General features: G+C 42.1%; 1 protein-coding gene across 3 annotated transcripts in view; it reads right to left on the reverse strand.

Annotated features, from left to right (window-relative positions):
• DSTYK (dual serine/threonine and tyrosine protein kinase) overlaps positions 1-8,125 on the reverse strand; it is a 51,822-nt gene extending 43,697 nt beyond the window's left edge. For 2 of the 3 annotated variants that reach the window (XR_011560700.1, XM_019976542.2), the window contains exon 1: positions 7,686-8,123. Coding sequence is in view for 2 of the 3 variants with exons in the window: in XM_019976542.2 (XP_019832101.2) it covers positions 7,686-7,950 (265 nt within the window). In the remaining variant the exon portion in view is untranslated. Of the gene's footprint in view, positions 1-7,685 lie in introns of all 3 variants that reach the window. The other variant, XM_070767804.1, reaches the window with a different exon arrangement.
• Positions 8,126-27,162: the final 19,037 nt, after the last annotated feature.

A 27,162-nucleotide genomic window follows, 5' to 3' on the forward strand; every position in this document is an offset into this window, starting at 1 on the left:
TCTATCAAATGCTTATTATTGCTCTTTTTTAGGGACCAGACAGGAAAATGTGAGCAAATATACAAAATAGTGTATCTTTCATGGAGGAAAAATGTCCTTCTGAAGTGGAAAAACACATCATTCCAATAATCTACCAGACATGGAAACGATTTAACAGATACTAATTTGTCTGTTATGTACTATGGTAGGCATTGCAGGGATACAATAAAGATGAATAAAACACATCTTTTTTTTTTTTTAAACACATCTTTACCATTAAGAATTCACAATGTAGCAGGTGAGATAAGACAAATATATTCATAGTTATTATACAAATAAATAAATACAAGCATGATCTATATGTCTAGAGCCTATAGGAACTGAGCAATAGGTTTAAGGTGAAATTTACTTCAATACATATTTTTTGAGGCTCTATTTTCAAAAGACTGCTTTAGAGAAGTGCATTTATTGCAGGAAGATTCTTTGTTGCCTTAACCTAGTGAGACAGAGAGGCATGGAGAAAGAAATGCTGATGCTGGAAAGTGGACAGAGCAAAATAAAATTTTAAAACCAGAACTAATTTTTATTTTAAACCCATTCTTTATTTAAATGCTACTCACAAGGCTGAAGAACTAACCATACTGAAATCAGAAATGACTTTTAAGACTAAACTAAGCATGTTGCAAATGATAACCATCTTAAAGGTAATAATGTCTTTTCTTTCAAGAGCAGGCAGAATTATCCAAGCCTTTTTAGTAGTGGGCTACCCCATTCCATGGAAAATAGATTATCCTAGCAAAGAAGATTAGGAAGGGGAAAAGGAACTGGAAACTGGAATAAGAAGCTTAAGTAGGTAATGTCACACTATACTCAATCAGATAAAATCTCCCACTGAAGTAAAATACCGTTTCATGGCAAGCTACAGAGCCTGGGTTATGACTCACTTGTAACAAAATCTCTCCTATGCAAGGGTGCATTTTATAGTCTCATGGGCAGAGCAGGAAAGAACAAGAGGGGAGCTGCAGAACTGAACTGGGAGCTTAGAGACCTGGGCCTAAATCTGGCTTCAGCTCAAAATTGTTCTGTCCCTCATTCTTTCCTGCTGTTCCTCTTATTCTCCCCTCAGTCCCCATGTGTCAACTTCCTAATCTAATGTTCACCAAGTACGTACATACACACACACACACACTCAAACATCGCGTGTTTAGTGCTAACTATACGCCTGTGCCACGTGCTTTATATGATCTCTAAATTTCACAACTTTGTGAGGTAGACATTACCATTCCCATTCTATTTGCTTATTTAGATAAAATTTACATACCATAAAATTCTAGCACATTAACAAAGTTGTACAATCATGACCACTATCTAATTCCAAAACATTTTTATTCCCTAGGAAGTAATCCCACACCCATTAGCAGTTACTCCTCATCCCCTGGCAAAATCATTAATCTACTTTCTGTCTTTACAAATTTTCTTGTTCTGGATGTTTCAAATAGATGTGGCATTCTGTATTACTCCCATGTGACATATGAAGAAACCAAGAATCCAATAGGTTAAGTGCTATGCTTAGTCACTCAGTCATGTCCCACTCTTTTCCACCCCATGGACTGTAGCCCCCACCAGGCTCCTCTGTCCATGGGAATTCTCCAGGCAAGGATACTGGAGTGGGTTGCCATTTTCTTCTCCAGGGGATCTTCCCGACCCAGGAACCCATGTCTCCCACATTTCAGACAGATTCTTTACCATCTGAGCCACCAGGGAAGCCCGTAATAGGTTAAGTAATTTGCCCTAAGTCCCACAGTTAATAAAGTCGCTCAGTCGCTCAGTCGTGTCTGACTCTTTGTGACCCCATGGACTGTAGCCCACCAGGCTCCTCCATCCATGGAGTAATTTGCCCTAAGTCCCACAGTTAATAAAAGGCTGAACTAGAAGAGGAACTCAGATCTGATTCAAATGCCTGTGCTTGCTTTTGACTACCTTTTTTTTTTTTTTTCCGGTGCTGCCACATAGCATATGGGATCTTAGTTCCCAACCAGGGATCTAACCCCTACCCCCTGCAATGAAATAGAGGAAGCCCAACCACTGGACCACCAGGGAAGTCCCAGTTGACTACTCTTTTTTTTCCCCCATTGGTTAAACCAAAAAACCACCGTGGTTGAAACTTTTGACTACTATATATTGCCTCCATGCCAGAAGAAAACAAAGAAAAGGAAAGTTTTAGATATACTTGGGGAAATGGGGTTTTCTTCATTTAAGGTAATATAACTAAGAATCACATTTACAGCACCACCTCTGCTAAGCTTATGTTGAAATGCTGAGGCAGCTCTTCCAAATAGATCAATACAAATTACTACAAACAACTTTGTTTCTTAAGCTTTTCTTAAATCAATAGGTACACTATGCTTTTCTCTTTCAATTGTGGCAGCCAGTTTACATCAGATGTGACCAAAGGAGGGTGAAGGATGCTACAGAAACAAAGCTGTTCACGAACCAAAGGCAAAAAGCTATAACAGCCTAAGAATTGTAACTCACTTAAAAGGCTTATAATCTAACTTTAGCTTTCTGCTATTTTTCCACTTTATATGTTACACATGGTTGTGATAAGATTATACCTTTCTAGAGGGACAAGTTCAGATTTTCTTAGTCCTTTTTGTCCTCATTCAACATAAACAAACAGGTGCACAGTATTGATAATTATAATTTTTATCTTTCTTAACAGAAAAATATAGAATGGGAAGACTGATCTCCACTAATCCAAAGCCAAGGCCAATGTTTTTATTAGACTCTTTATCTCCCATACCAGATACTCAAATGTTTATTGACTAATAATCAGTTCACTTCGGTTGCTCAGTCTTGTCTGACTCTTTGTGATCCCATGGACTGCACCACGCCAGGCTTCCCTGTCCAGCACAAACTCCCAGAGCTTGCTCAAACTCATGTCCATTGAGTCACTGATGCCATCCAACCATCTCATCCTCTGTCGTCCCTTTCTCCTTCTGCCTTCAATCTTTCCCAGCATCAGGGTCTTTTCCAATGAGTCAGTTCTTTGCATCAGGTGGCCAAAGTACTGGAGTTTCAGCTTCAGCATCAGTCCTTTCAATGAATATTCAGGACTGATTTCCTTTAGGACTGACTGGTTGGGTCTCCTTGCTGTCCAAGGGACTCTCAAGAGTCTTCTCCAGCACCACAGTTCAAAAGCATCAATTCTTCGGTGCTAAGCCTTTATGGTCCAACTTTCACGTCTATACATTACTATCGGAAAAACCATAACTTTGACTAGACGTACCTTTGTCGGCAAAGTAATGTCTCTGCTTTTTAATATGCTGTCTAGGTTGGTCATTGCTTTTCTTCCAAGGAGCAAGTGTCTTTTAATTTCATGGCCGCACTCACCATCTGCAGTGATTTTGGAGCCCAAGAAAATAAAGTCTGTCACTGTTTCCATTGTTTCCCCATTGTTTCCCCATCTATTTTCCATGGAGTGATGGGACTGGATGCCATAATCTTAGTTTTCTGAATGTTGAGTTTTAAGCCAGTTTTTTCACTCTCCTCTTTCATATTCATGAAGACGCTCTTTAGTTTCTCTTCACTTTCTGTCATAAGGGTGCTGTCATCTGTGTATATCTGAGGTTATTAATATTTCTCTCAGCAATCTTGATTCCAGCTTGTGCTTCCTCCAGCCCAGCGTTTCTCATGATGTACTCTGCATATAAGTTAAACAAACAGGATGACAATATAGAGCCTCGACATACTTATTTCCCAATCTGGAATCAGTCTATTATTCCATATCCAGTTCTAACTGTTGCTTCTTGACCTGCATACAGATTTCTCAGGAGGCAGGTATTCCCATCTCTTTAAGAATTTTCCATAGTTTGTTGTGAACTGCAGAGTCAAAGGTTTTGGCATAACCAATAAAGCAGATGTTTTTCTGGAACTCTTTTGCTGTTTCTATGATCCAAAAAATATTGGCAATTTGATCTCTGGTTCCTCTGACTTTTCTAAATCCAGCTTAAACATCTGGAAGTTCACAGTTCATGTACTGTTAAAGTCTGGCTTGGAGAATTTTAAGCATTACTTTACTAGTGTGTGAGATGAGTGCAATTGTGCGGTAGTTCGAACATTCTTTGGCACTGCGTTTCTTTGGGACTGGAATGAAAACTGACCTTTTCCAGTCCTGTGGCCACTGCTGAGTTTTCCAAATTTGCTGGCATATTGAGTGCAGCACTTTCACAGCATCATCCTTCAGGATTTGAAAGAGCTCAACTGGAATTCCATCACCTCCACTAGCTTTGTTCGTAGTGATGCTTCCTAAGGCCCACTTGACTTCACATTCCAGGATGTCTGGCTCTAGGTGGGTGATCACACCATCGTGGTTATCTGTGTCATGAAGATTTTTTTTGAATAGTTCTTCTGTGTATCCTTGCCACCTCTTCTTAGTATCTTCTGCTTCTGTTAGGTCCATACCATTTCTCTCCCTTATTGTGCCCATCTTTAATAGCTAATACTTACACAGCACCTTACCAGGTACTGTTCTAAGCACATATATTAACTCCCAACAACCCCAGAGGCAACTACTATTATTATAATCCCCATGTTCAGATGAGAACATTGTGGCAAATCACAATAAGGTCACTCAGTAAGGACCAGAACCAGGAGGAAAGGATATAGCACAGACTAGAGCATTCCAACTAAATATATTCGAGTCATTGCAACTTCTTAAAATCCAGAGGTTTATGATACACTGCAATAGCTTGGAACTCTGCTGGACCAGAAAATAAGAAAAATACTTCTCCCTCTGCTACTTTGTAATACTCCACTCTGCCTATCTTCAGAAGTGCTCAAAGCCTTTATCTCACTACCTTTGAACCCCCTGTTACAGAGCTAAATCAACAGACAGGCTCTCAGCCCCCATAGTTAAGTGAAAAGAAGGCCAATGATTTGGGAAGAAAAGAGGAGCTGGGACTTCCCTGTTGGCCCAGTGGTTAAGAATCCACCTGCCAATGCTAGGGTTCAATTCCTGGCCTGGAAAGACTCCACCTGCCATGGGACAACTAAGCCCGTCCATCACAACCGAGCCCAGGTGCCGCAACCACTGAAGTCCGAGTGCCCTAGAGCCCGTGCTCCACAACACAAGAAGCCGCCGCAACCAGAGGTCCGGGCATCACCATGAAGACCCAGTGCAGTCAAAAACAAATAAATAAAAAAGAAAGCTTTTTTTTTTTTAAAGGAGGAACTGAATCAAAGCAATTTATAATTCAGTTTTTCCTGTACAGGCTAAGCAACTCTCATTTCAGTTTTATTCTACCTACTTTTCAACTTCTAAAACATCAAGTATATATACGTTATATGCTCTTTACACTGCCCCAGTGATTTAAAAACTGTCAAAATTAAGAAGGAAGAATTATTTGGGGGGTTCTCCCCATCTCTTTTGTGGTTAAAAGTGAAATAATGAAAATTTAGTCTCTGATCTTCAATTGCTCAAATACCATACTACATTCCAACCCAGAAGACACTTCCATTCAGAAACAATTAAAACTTTCAGGAGGTTTATGAGGTTAAGCAAGGAGTGTTCCTTTCCTTGACATTTCAAGTTCCTATTAATCAGAAGAAAGTGGAGAATCTTTGAACGAACATGACCTTGTAAAGAGATGGTCTGTAAAGGGAGAGAACAAGAACTAGTTGTCGTTTAAGGAATGGCCTCTACTTTCTAACACAATCATTTAAACAGCAGGGAAAATCAGATCCCCCAAAATATACATAGTAGGTGCCACCTCTCTAATTTCTCCTTTTCACCTCGAAAGATAAAACTCTCCACTCTAAACTAATGGAAGCACTTTATGGAACAAAGTCAAAAGGCTCCCTGTCCTGTCATCTGTATGCTTCCCTACTTTTTACTTTGGATGAACAGACTCCAGAGGGTGTACAGAGTTAAATACGCAAAGATGAGTTCATGATGCAGTCAACTAGAAAAGCCAACGAGGCAAAATACAAAGGTGCATTTGCATTTCTTAAGTTGGCGTTTAAAGAATGAAAACAAGAGCCAACCAATGTGCCTTGAAAACCTCCATCTCTCTGAGGTGAATCTACTCTTTTTTTTCAATAGTAATTCTAAAATAAACAGTTGCTGTAAAATTACAGCAATAGAGGGTTTTTTAAGATAAAAGAAAAACTGAGCAGGGAAAGTTTCTGGCAAGCACTGCTGAGGAAGAGGGTGAAAGCACCCATTCTGGGGCTCATATCTGAAAACATCGGCCCTTCTCACCCAAATCAGTTTTTTAATAGCTTCACAGAAATCAATCCCCTTTATGGGTCCATTTTACCACAGCAAATCGATGGGCAGATGTCAAAACCACAACTTCAGAAAAGCTAGTCATCCCTCTCCTCCCACGTATCCTATGAGATAAATAAAAGCTTTTATCTACATCCAGGCCAATTACGTGAAATATCATTAATCAGAATCTGATTTTTATCACCATTTTTGGAGTCTCAGACAAATTTAGGATATTAAACATGCAACTTTGGAAACACAGGGCCTGACACAGAAACTCTGAAGAGTTTAAGAACTCAACGCATTCTACACCTGATATTCAAATTTGCTGTCAGCCTCTAAATCAGTGTTTCTGAAAGTGTTTGTGGCCCACCTGCATCAGAATCCCTTCGGGATGGCTTGCGTTTAGATTCTTAGGACCCACCCACTAGACCTACTCAATCAATCTGTAGGATAGATGTTTTTTACTTTAGTTTTAGCACACATTTTCGCTGGAGAATCACTGAATGAAATCCACTGACTCTTTGCTGTGTTATCCCAATATATCTAAATACATGGGACGCCAGTCCTTTCTCCCATCCAACCTGTTATTTCCTAATTAGACCAAGTGGTTAACAAACCCTCCTGTTCCCACTAAGAGCAGTTTAAGAGGAAGCAAGAAATTAGGCAAGATCAAAGACGCTGCACGATTTTAAGTGCTTTAAGGTCTCTAACACATGCCAGAGAGAATCAAGTCAAGTTTCAAGACAAAAAAAAGAGAGAGATCCTTCCCCTCTCTAACTTTACCATAAGCGCAAGCCGCCATCTCTGGAAATACCGTGGCAGACGTAAGATATCCTTTTAGCGATTCCAGCCTCATTTAGAGTTATATTCCTTACTTCTTCAGAGTTGCCTCATGATTGATGTATATTTCACATACAAAATCAAGCATGCACACATACGCGCACACACAGCGGACACACACAACCTCCACTACAGTCCCCTGGCCTCCTTGGGTACTGAGGGTCCCTGCCTACCGCCCATCCTACATCCACCCCCCCGCCCCCCCGCCCACTCCACCATCCCTGAACTGGGACTCTAAGCACAACTGCTTACCTCCGAACTTAGAGTAACTTTCCTAGGCGCCACCTCTGCAGCCTCCAAACGGGGGCCCCCAGCTCCCGCCCCCGCCGCCGGTCCCTCCGAGCCCGCTCCTGAAACCCCGCCTCGGGCGCCCCTCGCCCCCGGCCCCGCCGGCCGGTCCCCGGCGCCCCCTCCCCCACCCGAGACGCCTTCCCACGGCACCTCAGAGAGCCGGTCCGCCGGGCCCCGGCCCGGCCACGCCGCCCTCCTCCCACTTTCCGCCTCTTCCCGGGCCTGTTTCTCTGGGGCAGGGGCGCGGCCCGCCCCCCGGGCTCGCCTCTCCGGCCCCGTCTCTGTCACCGCTTGCCCTCCTTACCCGCCGGCAGCCCGGTCGCGGCGACATCGCCGGCAGGGCCGCGCCCGGCCTCGCCGCCCTCCGCAGGGGAGGAGGGACAGCCGCGGGGCTGCGAGCCCCTGAGGTCGCGGAAGAACTTCTGCGTGTCGCGCAGGTTCTGCCGCAGCCGCCCCAGGTAGCGGCGGTAGCGACCAAAGCCCCGGCACAGCTCGCGGATCACTCCGCCGCCTCCCGGGCCGGGACCCGACTCCGGCTCGCTGCCCCACGGCACCCCGTCGCCCTCCATCGCCTCAGCCTGCTCTGTCTCCGCCGTTCGGTTCCCGGCCCTCAGGCCCGGCTCCCCTCCTCCCGCGCCCCCGTGCTTAAGACGGCTGGAATCCGCCTCCTGACGCCCCCGCCTGCAGTCGGCCGGGCTCCCAGCCTCCGTCACCGCCGTTCAAAACAAACCAACCCACAGCGGGCCCTGAATGGAACCTTTATCTCAACTGTCTGGAAGAGTGAGGGGAAGGATCGGTGGCGCACCGGGTCACTGCGGGGGTTTCTGGGACTTGTAGTCTGCGCCAGGGCCGAACTCCAAAACCTGGAGACTGTGGAGGCGACCCCCCCACACACATACACACCCACACACCCACACACACCCTGTATAACTCTACCCCAGTCTCACCCAGAGTTCTCACGCTCTTCCTGGTTTAAAAACATGTTCCTCCTTCCTACAAAAGTGTCTCTGGAGTGAGACAGCTTCTGCAGAACCAGAACTCCTGCAGAAGGGGAGTGCCTTACTGAAATCAGAGCGAAAGATTGTAATAGCAAAGGAAAGGAAGGAAACAAGACTGAGGCTAGTACTATACCCTAAATGGCTCTCGCTTTCCCGTACAGTAGATACTGGGGAACCGGCTGAAAATTTCATGGAAATAGGAAAACTCCTATATTTGCATTGCATTCTCCTTTTGACTTTCCTTTTCCAGGGGTAGAAAGTTGGGGGCGGCGGTGGTGGTGTGTGTGTGTATGGGTCGTTAAAGAGCCATAAGCTGAAGTTCACTTGGTCTGTTGAAGTAGAGAGATGGAGCCGGGTTAGGGGAAGTTGAGGTTAGTAGCCTTCCAACCCAGTTTTGATTATCTTAACTTGGCTTCTGCTAATATGGACCCAGTTCTGATTATCTTAACTTGCCTTCTGCTAATATGGAAGACTAGAATTCTAATGACACAGACTGTCATGGAGCTTAGGACACAATTAGGAAGAACACAGAACTTGACAGCCACCTCTTTTTCTCTTCCTGCTTTTTTTCTCCTCTTCTCCAGACACGGATCCCTCCTATCTTTCCTGCTGTGTAAAGCCCCAATATTCTATCCAGGCCAGGAATCTTTTTATACAGTCTGGATAGTGTAGGTCCTCAACTAAATTTAAGAGGTGACTTGAGACTGAGTCTGAACTTCCCCAATGCCTTACCTTGAGATCAATGAAGTAAGAATTTGGGGTAGTCGATCTTTATGCCCTCTAAAATTTCGTGAGTTTTGCTTCAAAAATGTTAGCTTTTGTCTCCCAACCTCTCGTTCCTTGTATAAGTGCTCTTAGCACTTGTCACTAAGTGATGTTGTGATAATTGGATGAAGTCCATGTGAAATGGGAAGGCTTTACCGAAATCAGGAGTTTTGGGGCTTCCCTGATAGTCAGTTAGTAAAGAATCTTCCTGCAATGCAGGAGACCCTGGTTCAATTCCTGGGTCAGGAAAATCCCCCAAGAAGAGATAGGCTACCCACTCCATGGACTGTGTAGTTCATGGGGCTGCAAAGAGTTGACACAACTGAGCGAGTTTCACTTTTCAATCAGGGGCTCTTCAATTCAGTTCAGTCGCTCAGTCGTGTCTGACTCTTTGCGACCCCATGAATCACAGCACGCCAGGCCTCCCTGTCCATCACCAACTCCCGGAGTTCATCCAAACTCTTGTCCATCGAGTCGGTGATGCCATCCAGCCATCTCATCCTCCGTCGTCCCCTTCTCCTCCTGCCCCCAATCCCTCCCAGAATCTGAGTTTTTTCCAATGAGTCAGCTCTTCGCATGAGGTGGCCAAAGCACTGGAGCTTCAGCTTCAGCATCATTCCTTCCAAAGAAATCCCAGGGCTGATCTCCTTTAGAATGGATTGGTTGGATCTTCTTGCAGTCCAAGGGACTCTCAAGAGTCTTCTCCAACACCACAGTTCAAAAGCATCAATTCTTCAGCGATCAGCTTTCTTTACAGTCCAACTTTCACATCCATACATGACCACTGGAAAAACCATAGCCTTGACCAGACGGACCTTTGTTGGCAAAGTAATGTCTCTGCTTTTGAATATGCTATCTAGGTTGGTCATGACTTTCCTTCCAAGGAGTAAGCATCTTTTAACTTCATGGCTGCAATCACCATCTGCAGTGTTTTTGGAGCCCAAAAAAATAAAGGCTGACACTGTTTCCACTGTTTCCCCATCTATTTCCCATGAAGTGGTGGGACCAGATGCCATGATCTTCATTTTCTGAATGCTGAGCTTTAAGCCAACTTTTTCACTCTCCTCTTTCACTTTCATCAAGAGGCTTTTTAGTTCCTCTTTACTTTCTGCCATAAGGGTGGTGTCATCTGCATATCTGAGTTTATTGATATTTCTCCCAGCAATCATAAATCCAACTTGTGCTTCTTCTAGCCCAGCGTATCTCACGATGTACTCTGCATATAAGTTAAATAAGCAGGGTGACAATATATAGCCTTGAAGTACTCCTCTTCCTATTTGGAACCAGTCTGTTGTTCCATGTCCAGTTCTAACTGTTGCTTCCTGACCTGCATATAGGTTTCTCAAGAGGCAGATCAGGAGGTCTGGTATTCCCATCTCTTTCAGAATTTTCCACAGTTCATTGTGATCCACACAGTCAAAGGCTTTGGCATAGTCAATGAAGCAGAAATAGATGTTTTTCTGGAACTCTCTTGCTTTTTCGATCCAGTGGATGTTGGCAATTTGATCTCTGGTTCCTCTGCCTTTTCTAAAACCAGCTTGAACATCGGGAAGTTCACGGTTCACATATTGCTGAAGCCTGGGTTGGAGAATTTTGAGCATTACTTTACTAGTGTGTGAGATGAGTGCAATTGTGCGGTAGTTTGAGCATTCTTTGGCATTGCCTTTCTTTGGGATTGAAATGAAAACTGACCTTTTCCAGTCCTGTGGCCACTGCTGAGTTTTCCAGATTTGCTGGCATGTTGAGTGCAGCACTTTCACAGCATCATCTTCCAGGATTTGAAATAGCTCAACTGGAATTTCATCACCTCCACTAGCTTTGTTCATAGTGATGCTTTCTAAGGCCCATTTGACTTCACATTCCAGGATGTCTGGCTCTAGCTGAGTGATCACACCATCATTATTATCTGGGTCATGAAGTTCTTTTTTGTACAGTTCTCCTGTGTATTCTTGCCACCTCTTCTTAATATCTTCTGCTTCTGTTAGGTCCATACCATTTTTGTCCTTTATCAAGCCCATCTTTGCATGAAATGTTCCCTTGGTATCTCTAATTTTCTTGAAGAGATCTCTAGTCTTTCCCATTCTGTTGTTTTCCTCTATTTCTTTGCATTGATCACTGAGGAAGGCTTTCTTATCTCTCCTTGCTATTGTTTGGAACTCTGCATTCAGATGCTTATATCTTTCCTTTTCTCCTTTGCTTTTCGCTTCTCTTCTCTTCTCTTCACAGCTATTTGTAAGGCCTCCCCAGGCAGCCATTTTGCTTTTTTTGCATCAAGACCTGGGGATGGTCTTGATCCCTGTCCCCTGTACAATGTCACGAATCTCTGTCCATAGTTATCAGGTACTCTATCTATCTGATCTAGTCCGTTAAATCTATTTCTCACTTTCTCTGTATAATCATAAGGAATTTGATTTAGATCATACCTGAATGGTCTAGTGGTTTTCCCTACTTTCTTCAATTTAAGTCTGAATTTGGCAATAAGGAGTTCATGATCTGAGCCACAGTCAGCTCCCGGTCTTGTTTTTGCTGACTGTATAGAGCTTCTCCATCTTTGGCTGCAAAGAATATAATCAGTCTGATTTTGGTGTTGACCTTCTGGTGATGTCCATGTGTAGAGTCTTCTCTTGTGTTGTTGGAAGAGGGTGTTTGCTATGACCAGTGCGTTCTCTTGGCAAAACTCTATTAGCCTTTACCCTGCTTCATTCCATATTCCAAGCCCAAATTTGCCTGTTACCCCAGGTGTTTCTTGACTTCCTACTTTTTCATTCCAGTCCCCTGTAATGAAAAGAACATCTTTTTTGGGTGTTAGTTCTAAAAGGTCTTGTAGGTCTTCATAGAACCGTTCAACTTCAGCTTCTTCAGCGTTACTGGTTGGGGCATAGACTTGGATTACTGTGATATTGAATGGTTCACTTTGGAAACGAACAGAGATCATTCTGTCGTTTTTAAGATTGCATCCAAGTACTGCATTTCGGACTCTCTTGTTGACCATGATGGCCACTCCATCAGGGGCTCTTAGCATTGTAGGAAAAGGGGCACTGCTTCACATGAATCTCTACTTGGTAAATGCATGTGAAGTCTGCCCCTAAGGAGGATATTCCCATTCCTTCTCATGTTCTCCCTCCCTTTTACTTGCTCACATAATCTCCACTGGTCATTCTTTATTTTTGAAGATCCCCATGCAATCCCTAAAAGGCTCAGTGAAACAGAAATGAAAATACAAAATGGAAAGTTTAATATAAAATGGCCGATACTACTTAAAAGAAGAAGTGCTGTAACAAACCAATATGTGGTAATTTGCCACATACAATAATTTCTAGCAAAGGAGATCCTATGAGAGAGTAGTTGAGCTGGAGTTGTCCAAAAAGGGAATTGGGAATTAACATCTTGAAGAAAGAGTGAAATGTGGCTAGATAGAAGTAATCAAGGAGGGGCATTCTGTCAGGTAAAGGTCATAGAGCATATCCTTTTAAAAACTATTCATTAGTTCTTTATTTATTTCTAAAGTAAGTAGTTTAGGACTGTGGTGCAAAATGCAAATAGTGCAAAAGGTATGAAAGGGAAAACTAAGTCTTTCTACTGCCTTTCTCCCAGTCACTTAGTTCCTCTCCCGAGAGGTAACTACTGTTGCAAATGTAGATACTATATAAATATATTTTTAAAATTCCAACTATGGCAAAGTATACTTATTCTCTGGACTTCCCTGGTGGTTCAGATGGTAAAGAATCTGCCTGCAATGCAGAAGGCCCAGGTTTGATCCCTGGGTTGGGAAGATCCCCTAGAGAAGGGAATGACTACCTACTCCAGGATTCTTGTCTGGATAATTCCATGGACAGAGGAGCCTGGTGGGCTACAGTCCTTGGGGTTTCAAAGAGCCAGACAGGACTGAGCAACTAACACTTTCACTTTCACATACTTAGTCTATTCCACCCTTACAGACTTTTCCACACCAGAACATAAAGATCTGCCTTGGGCTTCCCTGGCGGTCCAGTGGTTAAGAATCCTCCTCGCAATGCAAGAGACGATGGTTCGATCCCTGGTCTGGGAAGATCTCACGTGCCTTGGGGCAGTGGAACCCACAGGCACAACTACGGAAGGCCATCACCCTAGAGCCTGTGCTGTGCAACAGAGAGGCTGTCACAGTAAGTCTGCACAGCGCAACCAGAGGAAGCCTGTGAGCAGCAGGGAAACCTAGCACAGCCAAAAAATCTTAAGAAAAATAAGCTACAGGAGTATTTTGTACAGCACACAGAATATAGCCAATATTGCAGAAAAAAAAAAAGATACGGATTATGATGTTTTATTTAACACGTCCTCTGTCGATGAACCTTTAGGCTGTGTGCAGTCTTTTGATATTATGAACAATGCAGCAGTAACTAACGTTTTAGATACATAATTTTTAATATCTATATTCTCATCTCCATTTTTGATCTGCCGGGGAAAGTGGTCAATTGTTTCCTGCTATTTATTTATCTATTTTTGGCAGCGCTGGGTCTTCTTCGCTTCGCAGGCTTTTCTCCAGTTGCAGCGAGGGGGCTAGTGTCTAGTTGTGGTGTGCGGGCTTCTCACTGCGGAGGTTTCTCTTGGTGCAGAGCACAGGCTCTAGGGAGTTCGGGCTTTCAGCAGTTACAGCACATGGTCTCAGTGGTTGCAGCTGCTGGGCTCCAGAGCACAAGCTCAGCAGTTGTGGTGCACTGGCTTAGCTGTTCCACAGCGTGTAGGATCTTCCGTAATCAGGGATTGAACCTGTGTCTCCCGCATTGGCAGGCAGATTCGTTACCACTGAGCCACCAGGGAAGCTCGGTTTCCTGCTATTTAAAACTTGAAAGGATGTAAATGACCGTGAACTCTTTCTAAATTACAATCATCTACAAGTAAAAAAATATTTTTTTCAAATATCTAAGGACAAATGGGAGAGAATAACGGTTGAATGATAACTAGAGAGGGTTTATGTTAGTATAGGACAGTGTTTCCTGAAAGTTATGAGTGTTAAACACTTAATGAAAATAAATACACAGATCTACTTTTGTTCCCTCCTAGAACACAACTAAAATGATAGTAATGGAATTTTTTCAAATCATAAGCCTGCAATAATGAGAGGAGCCAGTAGCAAAACCAGAAAACAAAGTAGAAGCTGAAAAGCAAATGGACAAGCGTTAATAAAGTTACTAGCCTGGAAAAACCTGAATCTGAAACCCAAAGTGGGAAAAGCTGAGACCCAACCTGCTCTATACTGCAGAATACCTCAAGTCTCAGGAGCTGGTAACAGTAGGTCCCCCCACCTCCACTAGCTGCTGTGGGGGTAGAGGACAATAGGGCTGCCATGTACAGGTTGTACCCTGGGCAGGGATTTAAAAAAGGAGTCTGGAAGCTGTTTAAGAGCAGTCAGATTTCCAAGTCACCTTCCCTTTGTTCAACTGTCCCCCTGACCCCACTCCTCAGAAGAGCGAAGTACTTATTCTCCAGAGAGGGCTGACTCAGAGATCTCTGTATAAAAATGGAGATTAAATGAACTAATGGATTTTGGATGTGAAGATTCCCAACTCTCCTCCTCCATTTAATTCCTGGATCTCTGGTTATGTTTATTCTTCAGAGAGGAAACATGCAGTGTCTTCTTCAAGGAATCTGAGCAGCCCAAGAGGAAAGGCTCAAAGATACTGCTATCAGGACCAAGATTCTGGTTTTATTAAGGTATAATTGACATACAACATTATATTAGTTTCACAGTACGTGAACTGAGAACCTCCAGATGTTCAAGCTGGATTTAGAAAAGGCAGAGGAACCAGAGATCAAATTGCCAACATCCACTGGATCATAGATAAAGCAAGAGAATTCCAGAAAAACATCTACTTCTGCTTCATTGACTACGCTAAAGCTTTAACTGTGTGGATCACAATAAACTGTGGAAAATTCTTCAAGAGATGGGAATACCAGACCACCTTACCTGCCTCCTGAGAAAGTGTATGCAGGTCAAGAAACGACAGTTAAAACTGGACATGGAACAACAGACTGGTTCAAAATTGGGAAAGGAGTACGTCATGGCTGTATATTATCACCCTGCTTATTTAACTTCAATGCAGGGTACATCATGAGAAATACCAGGCTGGGTGAAGCACAAGCTGGAATCAAGATTTCTGGGAGAAATATCAATAACCTCAGATATGCAGATGACACCACCCTGATGGCAGAAAGCAAAGAGGGACTAAGCCTCTTGATGAAAGTGAAAGAGGAGAGTGAAAAAGCTGGTTTAAAACTCAACATTCAGAAAACTAAGATCATGGCATCCGGTCCCATCACTTCATGGCAAATAGATGGAGAAACAATGGAAACAGTGACAGACTTTATATTTTGGGGCCCCAAAATCACTACAGATGGTGACTACAGCCATGAAACTAAAGACGCTTGCTCCTTGGAAGAAAGCTATGACAAACCTACACAGCATATAAAAACCAGAGACATTACTTTGCTGACAAAGGTCCATATAGTTAAAGCTATGGTTTTTCCAGTAGTCATGTACAGATGTGAGAGTTGGACCATAAAGGAGGCTGAGTACCAAAGAATTGATGCTTTTTGAACTGTGGTGTTGGAGAAGACTCTTGAGAGTCCCTTGGACATCAAGGAGATCAAACCAGTCAATCCTAAAGGAAATCAACCCTGAATATTCATTGGAGGGACTGATGCTGAGGCTGAAGCTCCAATACTTTGGTCACCTGATGGGAAGAACAGACTCATTGGAAAAGACCCTGATGCTGAGAAAGATTGAGGGCAGGAAGAGAAGGGGATGACAGAGGATGAGATGGTTGAATGGCATCACCAACTCAATGGACATGAGTTTGAGCAAGCTCTGGGAGATGGTGAAAGATAGGGAAGCCTGGCGTGCTGCAGTCCATGAGGTCTGAAAGAGTTGGACACAACTAACCAACTGAACAACAATTATATTAGTTTTGGGTATACAACACAATGATTTGATATTTGTATATATTGCAAAATGATCACCACAATAAGTCAACATACATACCATACATAAAGGTTTTTTTCTTATGAGAACTTTTTAAGATTTACTCTCTTAGCAACTTTCAAATATGCAGTTACAGTATCATTAACTCTAGTTGACATGCTGTACATTACATGCCCATGACTATTTTATAACTGGAAGTTTATGGCATCCTCATCCTCACCTCAGCTTTTGACAACCACCAATCCAGAAGAGAGATTTTTATCTGGCTTGCTTATTGCTGTGTCCCAGCACCTAAAACAGTGCCTGTCACTTAGTAAATGTTCATTAAATATTTGCTGGATGTTCACTGTAGATATTTTTGAATATCCAGAAAAACTCAAAAGAGAATATGTTTTAAAACCATGCATATTTCTATCCAGAAAGAACCAGTAGCTTATGGTTGTATCTATTAATATTGATCCTCTTGGGAAGAAGAGGAATAGATAAGAAATGTTGGGCTTCCCTGGTGGTTCAGTTTTAAGAGTCTGCCCGCAATGCAGGAGACCTGGGTTTGATCCCTGGGTCGGGACGATCCCCTGGAGGAGGGCATGGCAACCCACTCCAGTATTCTTGCCTGGAGAATCCCCATGGACAAAGAAGCCTTGTGGCCTGTAGTCCATGGGGTCACAAAGAGTCAGACCCGACTGATTGACTAAGCACAGCACAGCACATGTTACTTTTTCTAACTTTTCTGTGGCGAGTTTTCTCTGTGGCCATGAAGTGATGGGGCCGGATGCCATGATCTTAGTTTTCTGAATGTTGAGTTTTAATCATAGGTTAGATGATTGCTAGAGAGATCCCAGACCTGATCCTCATGTTCATATAGGTGGAAATCAGTGCTTTTTGTGCAACACCAACAGACATTAATATTGAATTCTGTAATGTGAATTTGGAACAAGTTTACTAAGAGAAGATGTGACTATTCTCAACTATTCAACATAAAATCACCATCACAAGTCCAAGAATTAAAAAACCCACAGGGCTTCCCTGGTGGTCCGTGATGGAGAATCCGCCTGCCAATGCAGGGCACGTGGATTTGACCCCTGCTCTGGGGAGATCCTACATGCTGTGGAGCAAGTAAGCCCATGGGCCACAACTACTGAAGCCCTCGTGCCCTAGAGCCTCTGCTCCACAGCAAGCGAAGCCACCGCCCATGCACTGAAACTAGAGAGTAGCCCCCTTCTTTGCAACTAGGGAAAGCCTGCGCACAGCAACGAAGACCGGCCACGCACTGAAACTAGAGAGTAGCCCCCTTCTTTGCAACTAGGGAAAGCCTGCGCACAGCAACGAAGACCCAGGACAGCCATAAATAAATAAATATTTTTGTAGGTGTTTTTTTAAAACACCTAAAAATTAAAGAAAAAATACAACAAACAATGTTTGTGAGTTTTCCCTAGGTATTTACTGCTTGTTCAACTGTTGTCATCTTCTAAAGTTACTAAAAGGCAAGTGATATTTGACTCCAAAGAAGAGAGGAAGGATTATGGAAGGTGAGAAAATACAATTTGTTAACTTAATTTTATCTATGAATTAGGGGAAAGATTACCATTATCAAGTTGAGCAGTAGAACATATCTCCATTTAGTTCAAAACTGAGTTCCAAGGGAATCTGTTTGAGAATCCCTATTCTAGACAATCTTGCTACCTTCTCTGCTTATCTTGTACATTGCTGGTGTGTTGCAGAGCAGTCTTCCCAAACTTTAAGGTGCACAAGACACATGTGGGCATCTTATTAAAATACACATCTGATTCAGGACATCTGGGGTGGGTTTGGGGTTCCACCTTTATGACAAGCTCCCAGGTGATGCCAGTGCTGCCGGCCTGTGGACCACACTTTGAGTAGAAAAGGTGCACAGAGACAGACCAGGAATCAGCAAAGCCTCAGGATTAAGAAAACAGAACTGCAGCCAAAGATACTTGCGTTCAAATCCTAGCTCTACCCCGTCCCATTTGTATGCCGTTGGAGACATTACTTATTTTCTATAAGTCTTAGTTCCTCATCCGTAAGATGGGAATAATGGTACCTTCTTCATAGGGTTCTTGTGAGCATTAAAAAGAACAATGCAATTATAAATCTCTAAGTATGTAGAAATAAAAAGTCTTTTTAAAAAGCAGTTTCTGGGGGCTTCCCTTGTGGTCCAGTGGTTAAGAATCCATCTTCCAATGCAGGGGACATGAGTCCAATCCCTGGTCGGGCAGCTAAGCCCACATGCCACAGCTACTGAGCCTGCACGCTAGAGCCTGTGCTGCAGAACAAGAGAAGCCCGTGTGCCACAGCTAGAGAAAGCCCGCACGCCACAGCGAGGACCCAGGGCAGCCAAACAACAACAAGCAGTATCTAACACATAAGTATTTATAAATGACAACTGCTATTTATCAATTGTGTGATCATCTTTACAAACCTAAATTCTAGTCCTGACTTGCTACTGCATAATCTTGGACAAGTTATTGGCTCCTCTGCATCTTTGTTTTCAGTCATCAAGTGGGATAATAATTATGACCACCTTATAAGGTTATAATGAGAATTGAAATGGGGGAAAAAGTATTTAAAATGCTTAGTACAGAGCCTGGCACACAGAAGGTATTCAGTAACAGATAATGGAGATGACGATGACCGTCACAAGCTGGGCTCTACTCCTGTATCTGTGCCTTGTAAAAGGGAGAGTGCTCTGATTGTGCTTAACATCACTCTGTTTGGGGAGGATGGAGTGAGTCCATCCCCTCTTCACAGGAAGAGAAAATGCTTTGGAAATGAAATGTAAAAATTAAGGAAAAAGCACAGGAGTCAGAATCTGACCTGAGTTCTGGTCTGAGCTATGATTAACTTTGTGATTTACTCTGCTGCTCTGTGGTTTGGAATCACTTAACTTCTTGGAGTCTCAGTTACTAATGCTTATCTCACAGAATTGGGAAGAAGAAATGAGAATGTATAAAGCAGTTAGTACTTTACCTGCTTAATTCTTAACATTTATTAAGAATGCTTAATAAATGTTTCTCTCCTACCTACAGTAAATACATTCAGGTTTATATATTTTTCCAAGAAAAATCATGTATTTCTAAGAATATTTTGATTTTACTTAGAGATTCTCTACATGAAGTTTCATTAACTTGAAGATTAAAGGTCTATAAAACTGAATTGCTAAATGCATTCTATTTAATTATACATCAAGTATCATTCCAATGCTAAATATTTCATCAGTGGCATTCCTGGCTGTTAGGGTGCAGAGCATGGAAGGAAAAACAATCAATTAAAAGAAATTTAGTATAAGCCCAAACGGAGGTCATCTGTTTTACTGCCGAGTAGAAGAACAAAGTTTCCAGAAGTTTTTTAGAGTAACTGACTCAAAGCTTTCCAGAAGAAGCCCTGAACATTGTTTTGCTGCAATTCATTTATCATCAATAAGACCGGAAGATTGGTAATGCTTTTCCATATCTAAATGTTTTTGATGCTTTTTTCACTATGTTACCTGCCATTCTGGTGGAACTCCTTTTTGGTTAATTTCTTTGCTTGCCCAGCCTATGACCTTGTAACATGTTGTATTTTTATCTTTCTGGGCTGATCTGCATGAAGAAAGATGGAGAATTGAAAACCTATCAATAATACCCTTTCCTTTGTCTATGTTATCTTCGTGGAGGGTTTCTGGAAGATTCTGAAACCTGAGTTCCAAAACATATTCCAACTGGCTTAGTATGTATCTATTAATATATGCCAAATACAATGCTTGACATAAAGAATATGCTTCCCCCAAAAAAAACATGCTCTATATATTTTAGCCAGAAGAAAATATTTCATATCATCCTCCTGCCTACCCCATTTCTCATGAATCAAGCTCTGCAGGGAGGTGGTTTAATGGAGGTGAGGGTTAGGATGCTGGAGCAAAGGTGAATGGATGTCATTCTGGTCATGAGAACATTCCCCATCCTCAAACTGTAGTGGAAAGAGGGAGCACTATCCAACAATCCTCACACAGATCTCTAAGTACCTGGAAAGTAGGTCTTGAACCTAGCTGAGCAACTTTCCTGCGTGTCAGTGTTTAGGGCTCCTGTCATTTCCCTGGAGCTGATTTCAGAAGTTCTGATCTAGAACCCTTCTCAAAATACGGCTCAGTGAAAGTGCTGCACTCAATATGTCAGCAAATCCGGAAAACTCAGCAGTGGCCACAGGACTGGAAAAGGTCAGTTATCATTCCAATCCCAAAGAAAGGCAATGCCAAAGAATGCTCAAACTACCACACAATTGCACTCATCTCACACGCTAGTAAAGTAATGGTCAAAATTCTCCAACCCAGGCTTCAGCAAAACGTGAACCGTGAACTTCCAGATGTTCAAATTGGTTTTAGAAAAGGCAGAGGAACCAAAGATCAAATTGCCAACATCCAATGGATCGAAAAAGCAAGAGAGTTCCAGAAAAACATCTATTTCTGTTTATTGACTTTGCCAAAGCCTTTGACTGTGTGGATCACAATAAACTGTGGAAAATTCTGAAAGAGATGGGAATACCAGACCACCTGACCTGCCTCTTCAGAAACCTGTATGCAGGTCAGGAAACAACAGTTAGAACTGGACATGGAACAACAGACTGGTTCCAAATAGGGAAAGGAGTACGTCAAGGCTGTATATTGTCACCCTGCTTATTTAACTTATATTCAGAGTACATCGTGAGAAAAATGCTGGGCTGGAGGAAGCACAAGCTGGAATCAAGATTGCCGGGTGAAATATCAATAACCTCAGATATGCAGATGACACCACCCTTATGGCAGAAAGTGAAGAAGAACTAGAGTTGATGAAAGTGAAAGAGGAGAGTGAAAAAGTTGGCTTAAAGCTCAACGTTCAGAAAACGAAGATCATGGCATCCAGTCCCATCACTTCATGGCAAGTAGATGGGGAAACAGTGGAAACAATGGCTGACTTTATTTTTCTGGGCTCCAAAATCACTGCAGATGGTGATTGCAGCCATGAAATTAAAAGACATTTACTCCTTGGAAGGAAAGTTATGACCAACCTAGATAGCATATTGAAAAGCAGAGACATTACTTTGCCAACAAAGGTCTGTCTAGTCAAGGCTATGGTTTTTCCAGTGGTCATGTATGGATGTGAGAGTTGGACCATAAAGAAAGCTGAGCACCGAAGAACTGATGCTTTTGAACTGTGGTGTTGGAGAAGACTCTTGAGAGTCCCTTGGACTGCAAGGAGATCCAACCAGTCCATCCTAAAGGAGATCGGTCCTGGGTGTTCATTGGAAGGACTGATGCTAAAGCTGAAACTCCAATACTTTGGTCACCTGATGCTAAGAGCTGACTCATTGGAAAAACCCTGATTCTGGGAAAGATTGAGGGCAGGAGAAGGGGACGACAGAAGATGAGATGGTTGGATAGCATCACCAATTCAATGGACATGGGTTTGGGTAAACTCCAGGAGTTGGTGATGGACAGGGAGGCCTGGCGTGCTGCGGTTCATGGGGTTGCAAAGAGTCAGACACGACTGAGCAACTGAACTGAACTGATCCATAAGCAGGTTTTCAGATGACATGGACACACATCTCCTACATAAGGAGTATGACATTTTTTTAAGGGTGAGAAGGAATAAAAGAAAAATAGTTTTAACTTTAAAATATAAAAAATAATTCATTTCAAATAAATTTTCAATAGTCTCAAATCTTGGCATAAAATTTAGGATTATTTCTTAGCACTCCCCTTCTATCCTTACACAGGCTTTATCCAAATTTTATCATTTAGTTGATATCATCTTTAATTCTTATGACAACCCTGGAAAGTTATATATTTCTAACCCTATTTTATAGATGAAGAAATTGAGACTCTGGTTAAGTGATTTATCTAAGTTCAAACACATTCATATGACTCCAAAACCCTTATTCTAGCTCAACACAATTTGCTTTCTAATGCTTTCCTTTTGTATTATTTAAAGAAGCCTTTTTGTGTCTAGATATTCTCCATATTTACGTCTTTTAAGAACAGCCTGACATTCCATTGTACTTTCACACCACTGTTACTCATCCACTCCCTATTCTTGGGCACTTAGCTGGTTTCGGGTTTTTCATTGTTACAAACATTTTTTTGTTGTTGTGATGTTGCCTCTTTTCTTTTGAATTATTTCCCAGGATAATTCCCAGGATGGTTTTACTGGAGAGTACAGACATTTATATGGCTCTAGCTCTATATTACTGAATTATGCCACGTCATTGCATCTTGAAAGAGAGTACTGTCTTCTTTTTTTTTTTAATTTAAATTTGTTTATTTTAATTAGAGGCTAATTACTTTACAACATTGTATTGGTTTTGCCATACGTCAACATGAATCTGCCACAGTTGTACACGTGTTCCCAATCCTGAACCCCCCTCCCAACTCCCTCCCCATACCATAACCCTGTATGTGAGACAGCAAAAGAGACACAAATATACTGTCTTCTTTCCCAGCGCCCTGTGAGAGGTTTAAGGAGAGCCTGGGAGATTTACCAATGAAAACAACCCTTTGTCCCTCTATCTGCTTAGATGTGCCCTAGGGGTGTATTAGACTCCCTGAAAACACTTCATAGCATAAGCATGAATACTCTTGAATAAGATCTCACGTGGGATAATGTGACTCCCCCTTCCCAGGAAAGGTTTCCTTGATTAAGTTGTCTTTTTCTCTTTGTAGTCACAAGATCAGCAGAAGATATTTCAAGCAGCTGACATTTCCATCTTGATTCAGGCAGACTGAGCTCTTCATTTCTGTGTTGGGAAGAGGTGTGGTAGCTGTTAGAAACAAGCCTGGACTTCACTTAACGGTTTTCTATTCCGAACTAGCTGCAAAGGGTCGGGATGAATAACACCAGAGAAAGGAGGCCCCAGTAGCAGGTGGAAAATGTTTTAGGAATTTCAGGAGGAAGTAAAATTGAGGGAAAGTCATATGAGAAAATTGAGGAAAAGCCACCAGGCTCCCCTGGTGGCTCAGAGGGTAAAGAATCCGCCTTCAGTGCAGGAGGCCGGCGTTTGATCCTTGGGTCGAGAAGATCCCCTGGAGAAGGAAATGGCAACCCACTCCAGTATTCTTGCCTGGACAATCCCATGGACAGAGGAGCCTGGCGGGCTACAGTCCATGGGGTCGCAAAGAGTTGGACACGACTGATCAACTTGCAATTTCATGTTCATACTAGAATAAGCAGCTCCATTCCAACTGGTGGAAGGTAACTTTGGGATATATATTAATATCTCTGAATCCTAGTTATCTTACATGACTAGAGTACCAGCCACTGGAAGGTACTAAAAGATTTAGCCTGAAATTATATGACATATAATAGGCATTCAATCCCAAGGCACAAGGCACAGCAGGCATTGTGGGAAAAGCATAAACACTGAAGACAAGCAGAACTGGTCTAGCTAGCTCTTTCTAGCCAGGTGACCTAGGGCAAATCTTTAATGCTCTTTGAGCTTCATTTTCCTCTTCTGTAAAATGGAGATTACGATACTTATATACAAAGTTTGTCTTACAGACTAAGTGGGAGTGTATGCCAAACATAAAATGCTTGATAAAAAGGTGCTGTGCTGTGCTTAGTCACTCAGTCGTGTCCTACTTTTGCCACCCCATGGACTGAAGCCTGCCAGGCTCCTCTGTCCATGGGGATTTTCCAGGCAAGAATACTGGAGTGGGTAGCCTATCCCTTATCCAGGAGATCTTCCTGACCCAAGAATCGAACCAGAGCTACTACTAATTCACAAATCTATCAATAAGTGTGTCAACTAAGTCTTCCCCTACATCTGTGGTTCTCAAACTTAGTGAGCATAAGAACCATCTAGGTTATTTGGTTAAAGTGCAGTTTTCAGGCTCCACCCCAGAAATTCTGTTTCCATTAGTTTAGGATGGGGCACAGGAATTGACATGTGCCACTCAATTTGAAGGTAATTTATGTTGCTGGTAGTACGTAAACCATACTTTGAGAAACACTGCTCTGTGGTCTCAGGCAATAAAGAGAGAGGGGGAAAAAAAAAGTTTTTCCCATCACTAATATGCCATAAAAACTCGAAAACATGCAGATATAAAATTAAATAGATCCAAATAGTGAGTGATTCTATATTCAGGAAGATTTATACAGTTCTCACCTACTTAAAGGCTTCGGAATCATCCTAAAGTGACATTTTATCCTTTTAATACTCATGGATGAATGACTCTTACTTGGAGTCATCTTAACCCCTTATGGAGATCTCTCTCTCTCTCTGGACTGTGACACTTAATTATCTCCCCCTAGGAATATTGACAGACGTTACCACTTAAATCTTATGCTATGCTATGCTAAGTCACTTCAGTTGTGTCCGACTTTGTGTGACCCCATAGACGGCAGCCCACCAGGTTCCCCCGTCTCTGGGATTCTCCAGGCAAGAACACTGGAATGGGTTGCCATTTCCTTCTCCAATGCATGAAAGTGAAAAGAGAAAATGAAGTCGCTCAGTTGTGTCCGACTCTTAGTGACCCCATGGACTGCAGCCCACCAGGCTCCTCCGTCCATGGGATTTTCCAGGCAAGAGTACAGGAGTGGGGTGCCACTGCATTCTCCGCTTAAATCTTAGGTGGTTGTTTTACATTTCATTTGTGTCTCATTTCCCCAACTGGACTTTAAGTCCAAAGGCAGGGACCAATGTCTTTTTTTGTTCTGTATCTCCCACAAGCATCTTGCAAAGCCTTTATAAATTATATTTATTTCATAAATATATTTGAATGAATGGAGATGCATCTGACTATAGCTTAATAATCACTGATAAATTCTTAACCCCAAGAATGGCTCAAAATTACAGTTAGGAAAAGACTATCAGGCTTTTAGGTTTGGAGCCAAACACAGCAAAGTGTAGGTCTCAGGCCTATGAAAGTGCTATAATTTCTGTGAGCCTGTTTTCTCATTTGTAGGGTGAGTAACGCTCACCTCGCGGACTGGACATGCAGATTAAGAGAGAATTCATAGGGTTCCGAGCAAAATGCCTAACTCCTATGGTTCTTTCTGCTTGCTCTGACTGTTATATTTAAAAGTACCACATAGAACAATAGATGGACCTGCCACAGATACTTATCTTCAGATGTGAAATAATAAACAACTGATACTCTCCGAGCAAAGCTGATATTTTCTCTTTCTTTTCTCTTCTTTCTTTCTGATATTTTAAGGTCTAGCATTTTCAGCTTTAAGTAACAGATTGTCCAGGGATTTGTATGGATTCCCTCTGGGGATGGGAAAGGACACAAAGCAGCCATTTTTCCAGCCCCGGGCTCTCACACAGAGCAGGACAATCAGGGTTTAAGTTCATGCTTCACAAACCTCCTCTGTTCTGGCCGTGATTCTTGTGACTGTTCTCCCATTACTAAGAAGCAACAATCACCCAGAGTGAAGAATATGCATCCGACCCGAAATTAGAAGGTCCCCTTTTTGTATCACAGATAGGAGATTCACTACTCCCAGGGATGAGATAGACTTTGGATTTCCCATGTACGTCTTAGGAAAGCCGGGAGGAAAATGGTTACAAAAGTAACAAACCAGACTTGTTTACTCCTTTAAAGCATTGCTAGTTAGGTATCAGAGGTTCTGTGCAATGGAGGAAACAATAAACACAGTTTCTCAATAAAAACGGTAATTACAGTTTTATACCTGAAGGCAAAAAACTGAAATGAAAGCTGAGAATAAGGTGGATAGAGGTTAAATAAACCATGATATAGTCACTTGATAGAATGATAAACAATCATTTAAAATGTTTACTTAGACATACAGAGATATGTTGAAGTAATACCATATGGAATAACATGGGAAAATGTAAAAACATATTGGAAAATGCTTCTGAGCACATTTTAACTAAAAAAAAACAGAATAAAATTTAGTTTAGACTTAAGAGCTTTCTCCAATTCACAAGTGATGCAGAGCCTTCCCAGGCCTGCCTGCCTCTTACAATAGCCAATAAAAGCGCGTACTTAGGTGGTGGGACTGTGACATCAGCAACTATTCAGCCAATCTCCCTGATGGTTATTTGCATAGTTTACACCTCCTTTGCCAACAGAACCCAGTTTCTTTTAGTGAGAGCACTGAGTGTAAGTGAAAATCTCCAAAAGAAAGGGAAGAAAATTACAATAACAAACGAATACTTGTAATGATGTTGGTATCAAGATACAGTGATTAAAATTATTACATTTAGTGTCTGAAGAGAGTACTTTTACCTTCTAAGCAAAGCACTCTAGTTAGTATGCTAAATCTTAAAATAGCTCTCTGACAACCCACTTGATGTTTAAACATTTTTTTATGAATTCCCACAGAATAGGAAACAATTTCCTGCCTCTTGCTATTGGGAAAAGAGAAGTCTTTTATTTCTTAGGATTAATTGCATTTACAAAAAGAAACAACTTTATGCTTACCTGTTGATCTTGACACCTTATCTTCAACACTTAAGGCTTCATCATTTTCAAGGTAAATGAACTGGCTGTTGACAAGGAAAACAGGATTCTACAAGCCTACTCTTTATCCTCCTTGTTTATACACTTACTACTTTAGCAAATTTGCTATTACCAGGAGTGTTCCCTTTCAGCAGCCTAATTGGGATTTCCTTTCACAAGAAGCATTAAGCTTAGTGGGATAATCCCACCTCTTCCATGAGGCGGACAGTGGGTTTAGACGACTTTGTTAATTATTTTTGTTTCATTCAGGCTCGCTGAGCACATACTGTGTGTCAAGTGTTTTCACGCTCGTTTTTCAACAAGCGTTTTCAGTTTAATCCTTACAATAACCATGTGAGGATAGATATTATTAGCCCCTGTTTACAAAAGAGACAACCAAGGATAAGAGAGGTTAAGGGATTTGGTTGCCCCAAAACATGCAGAGAGTAACAGAACCAGAATTCTTACATGAATTTTCTAATGCCAAGACAAGTGTTCTTCCCACCACATCATGTTATTTATTTATAATTAACCAGTGGAACCAAAGTAAACTGGAAAATGCTACTCCTACATACTGAATATAATCTCTTGTATTGTAAACTTACACATTTTTATCTTATCGTGA

Source organism: Bos indicus, chromosome 16 (genome assembly GCF_029378745.1).
Source record: "Bos indicus isolate NIAB-ARS_2022 breed Sahiwal x Tharparkar chromosome 16, NIAB-ARS_B.indTharparkar_mat_pri_1.0, whole genome shotgun sequence".
Lineage (NCBI taxonomy): Eukaryota > Metazoa > Chordata > Mammalia > Artiodactyla > Bovidae > Bos > Bos indicus.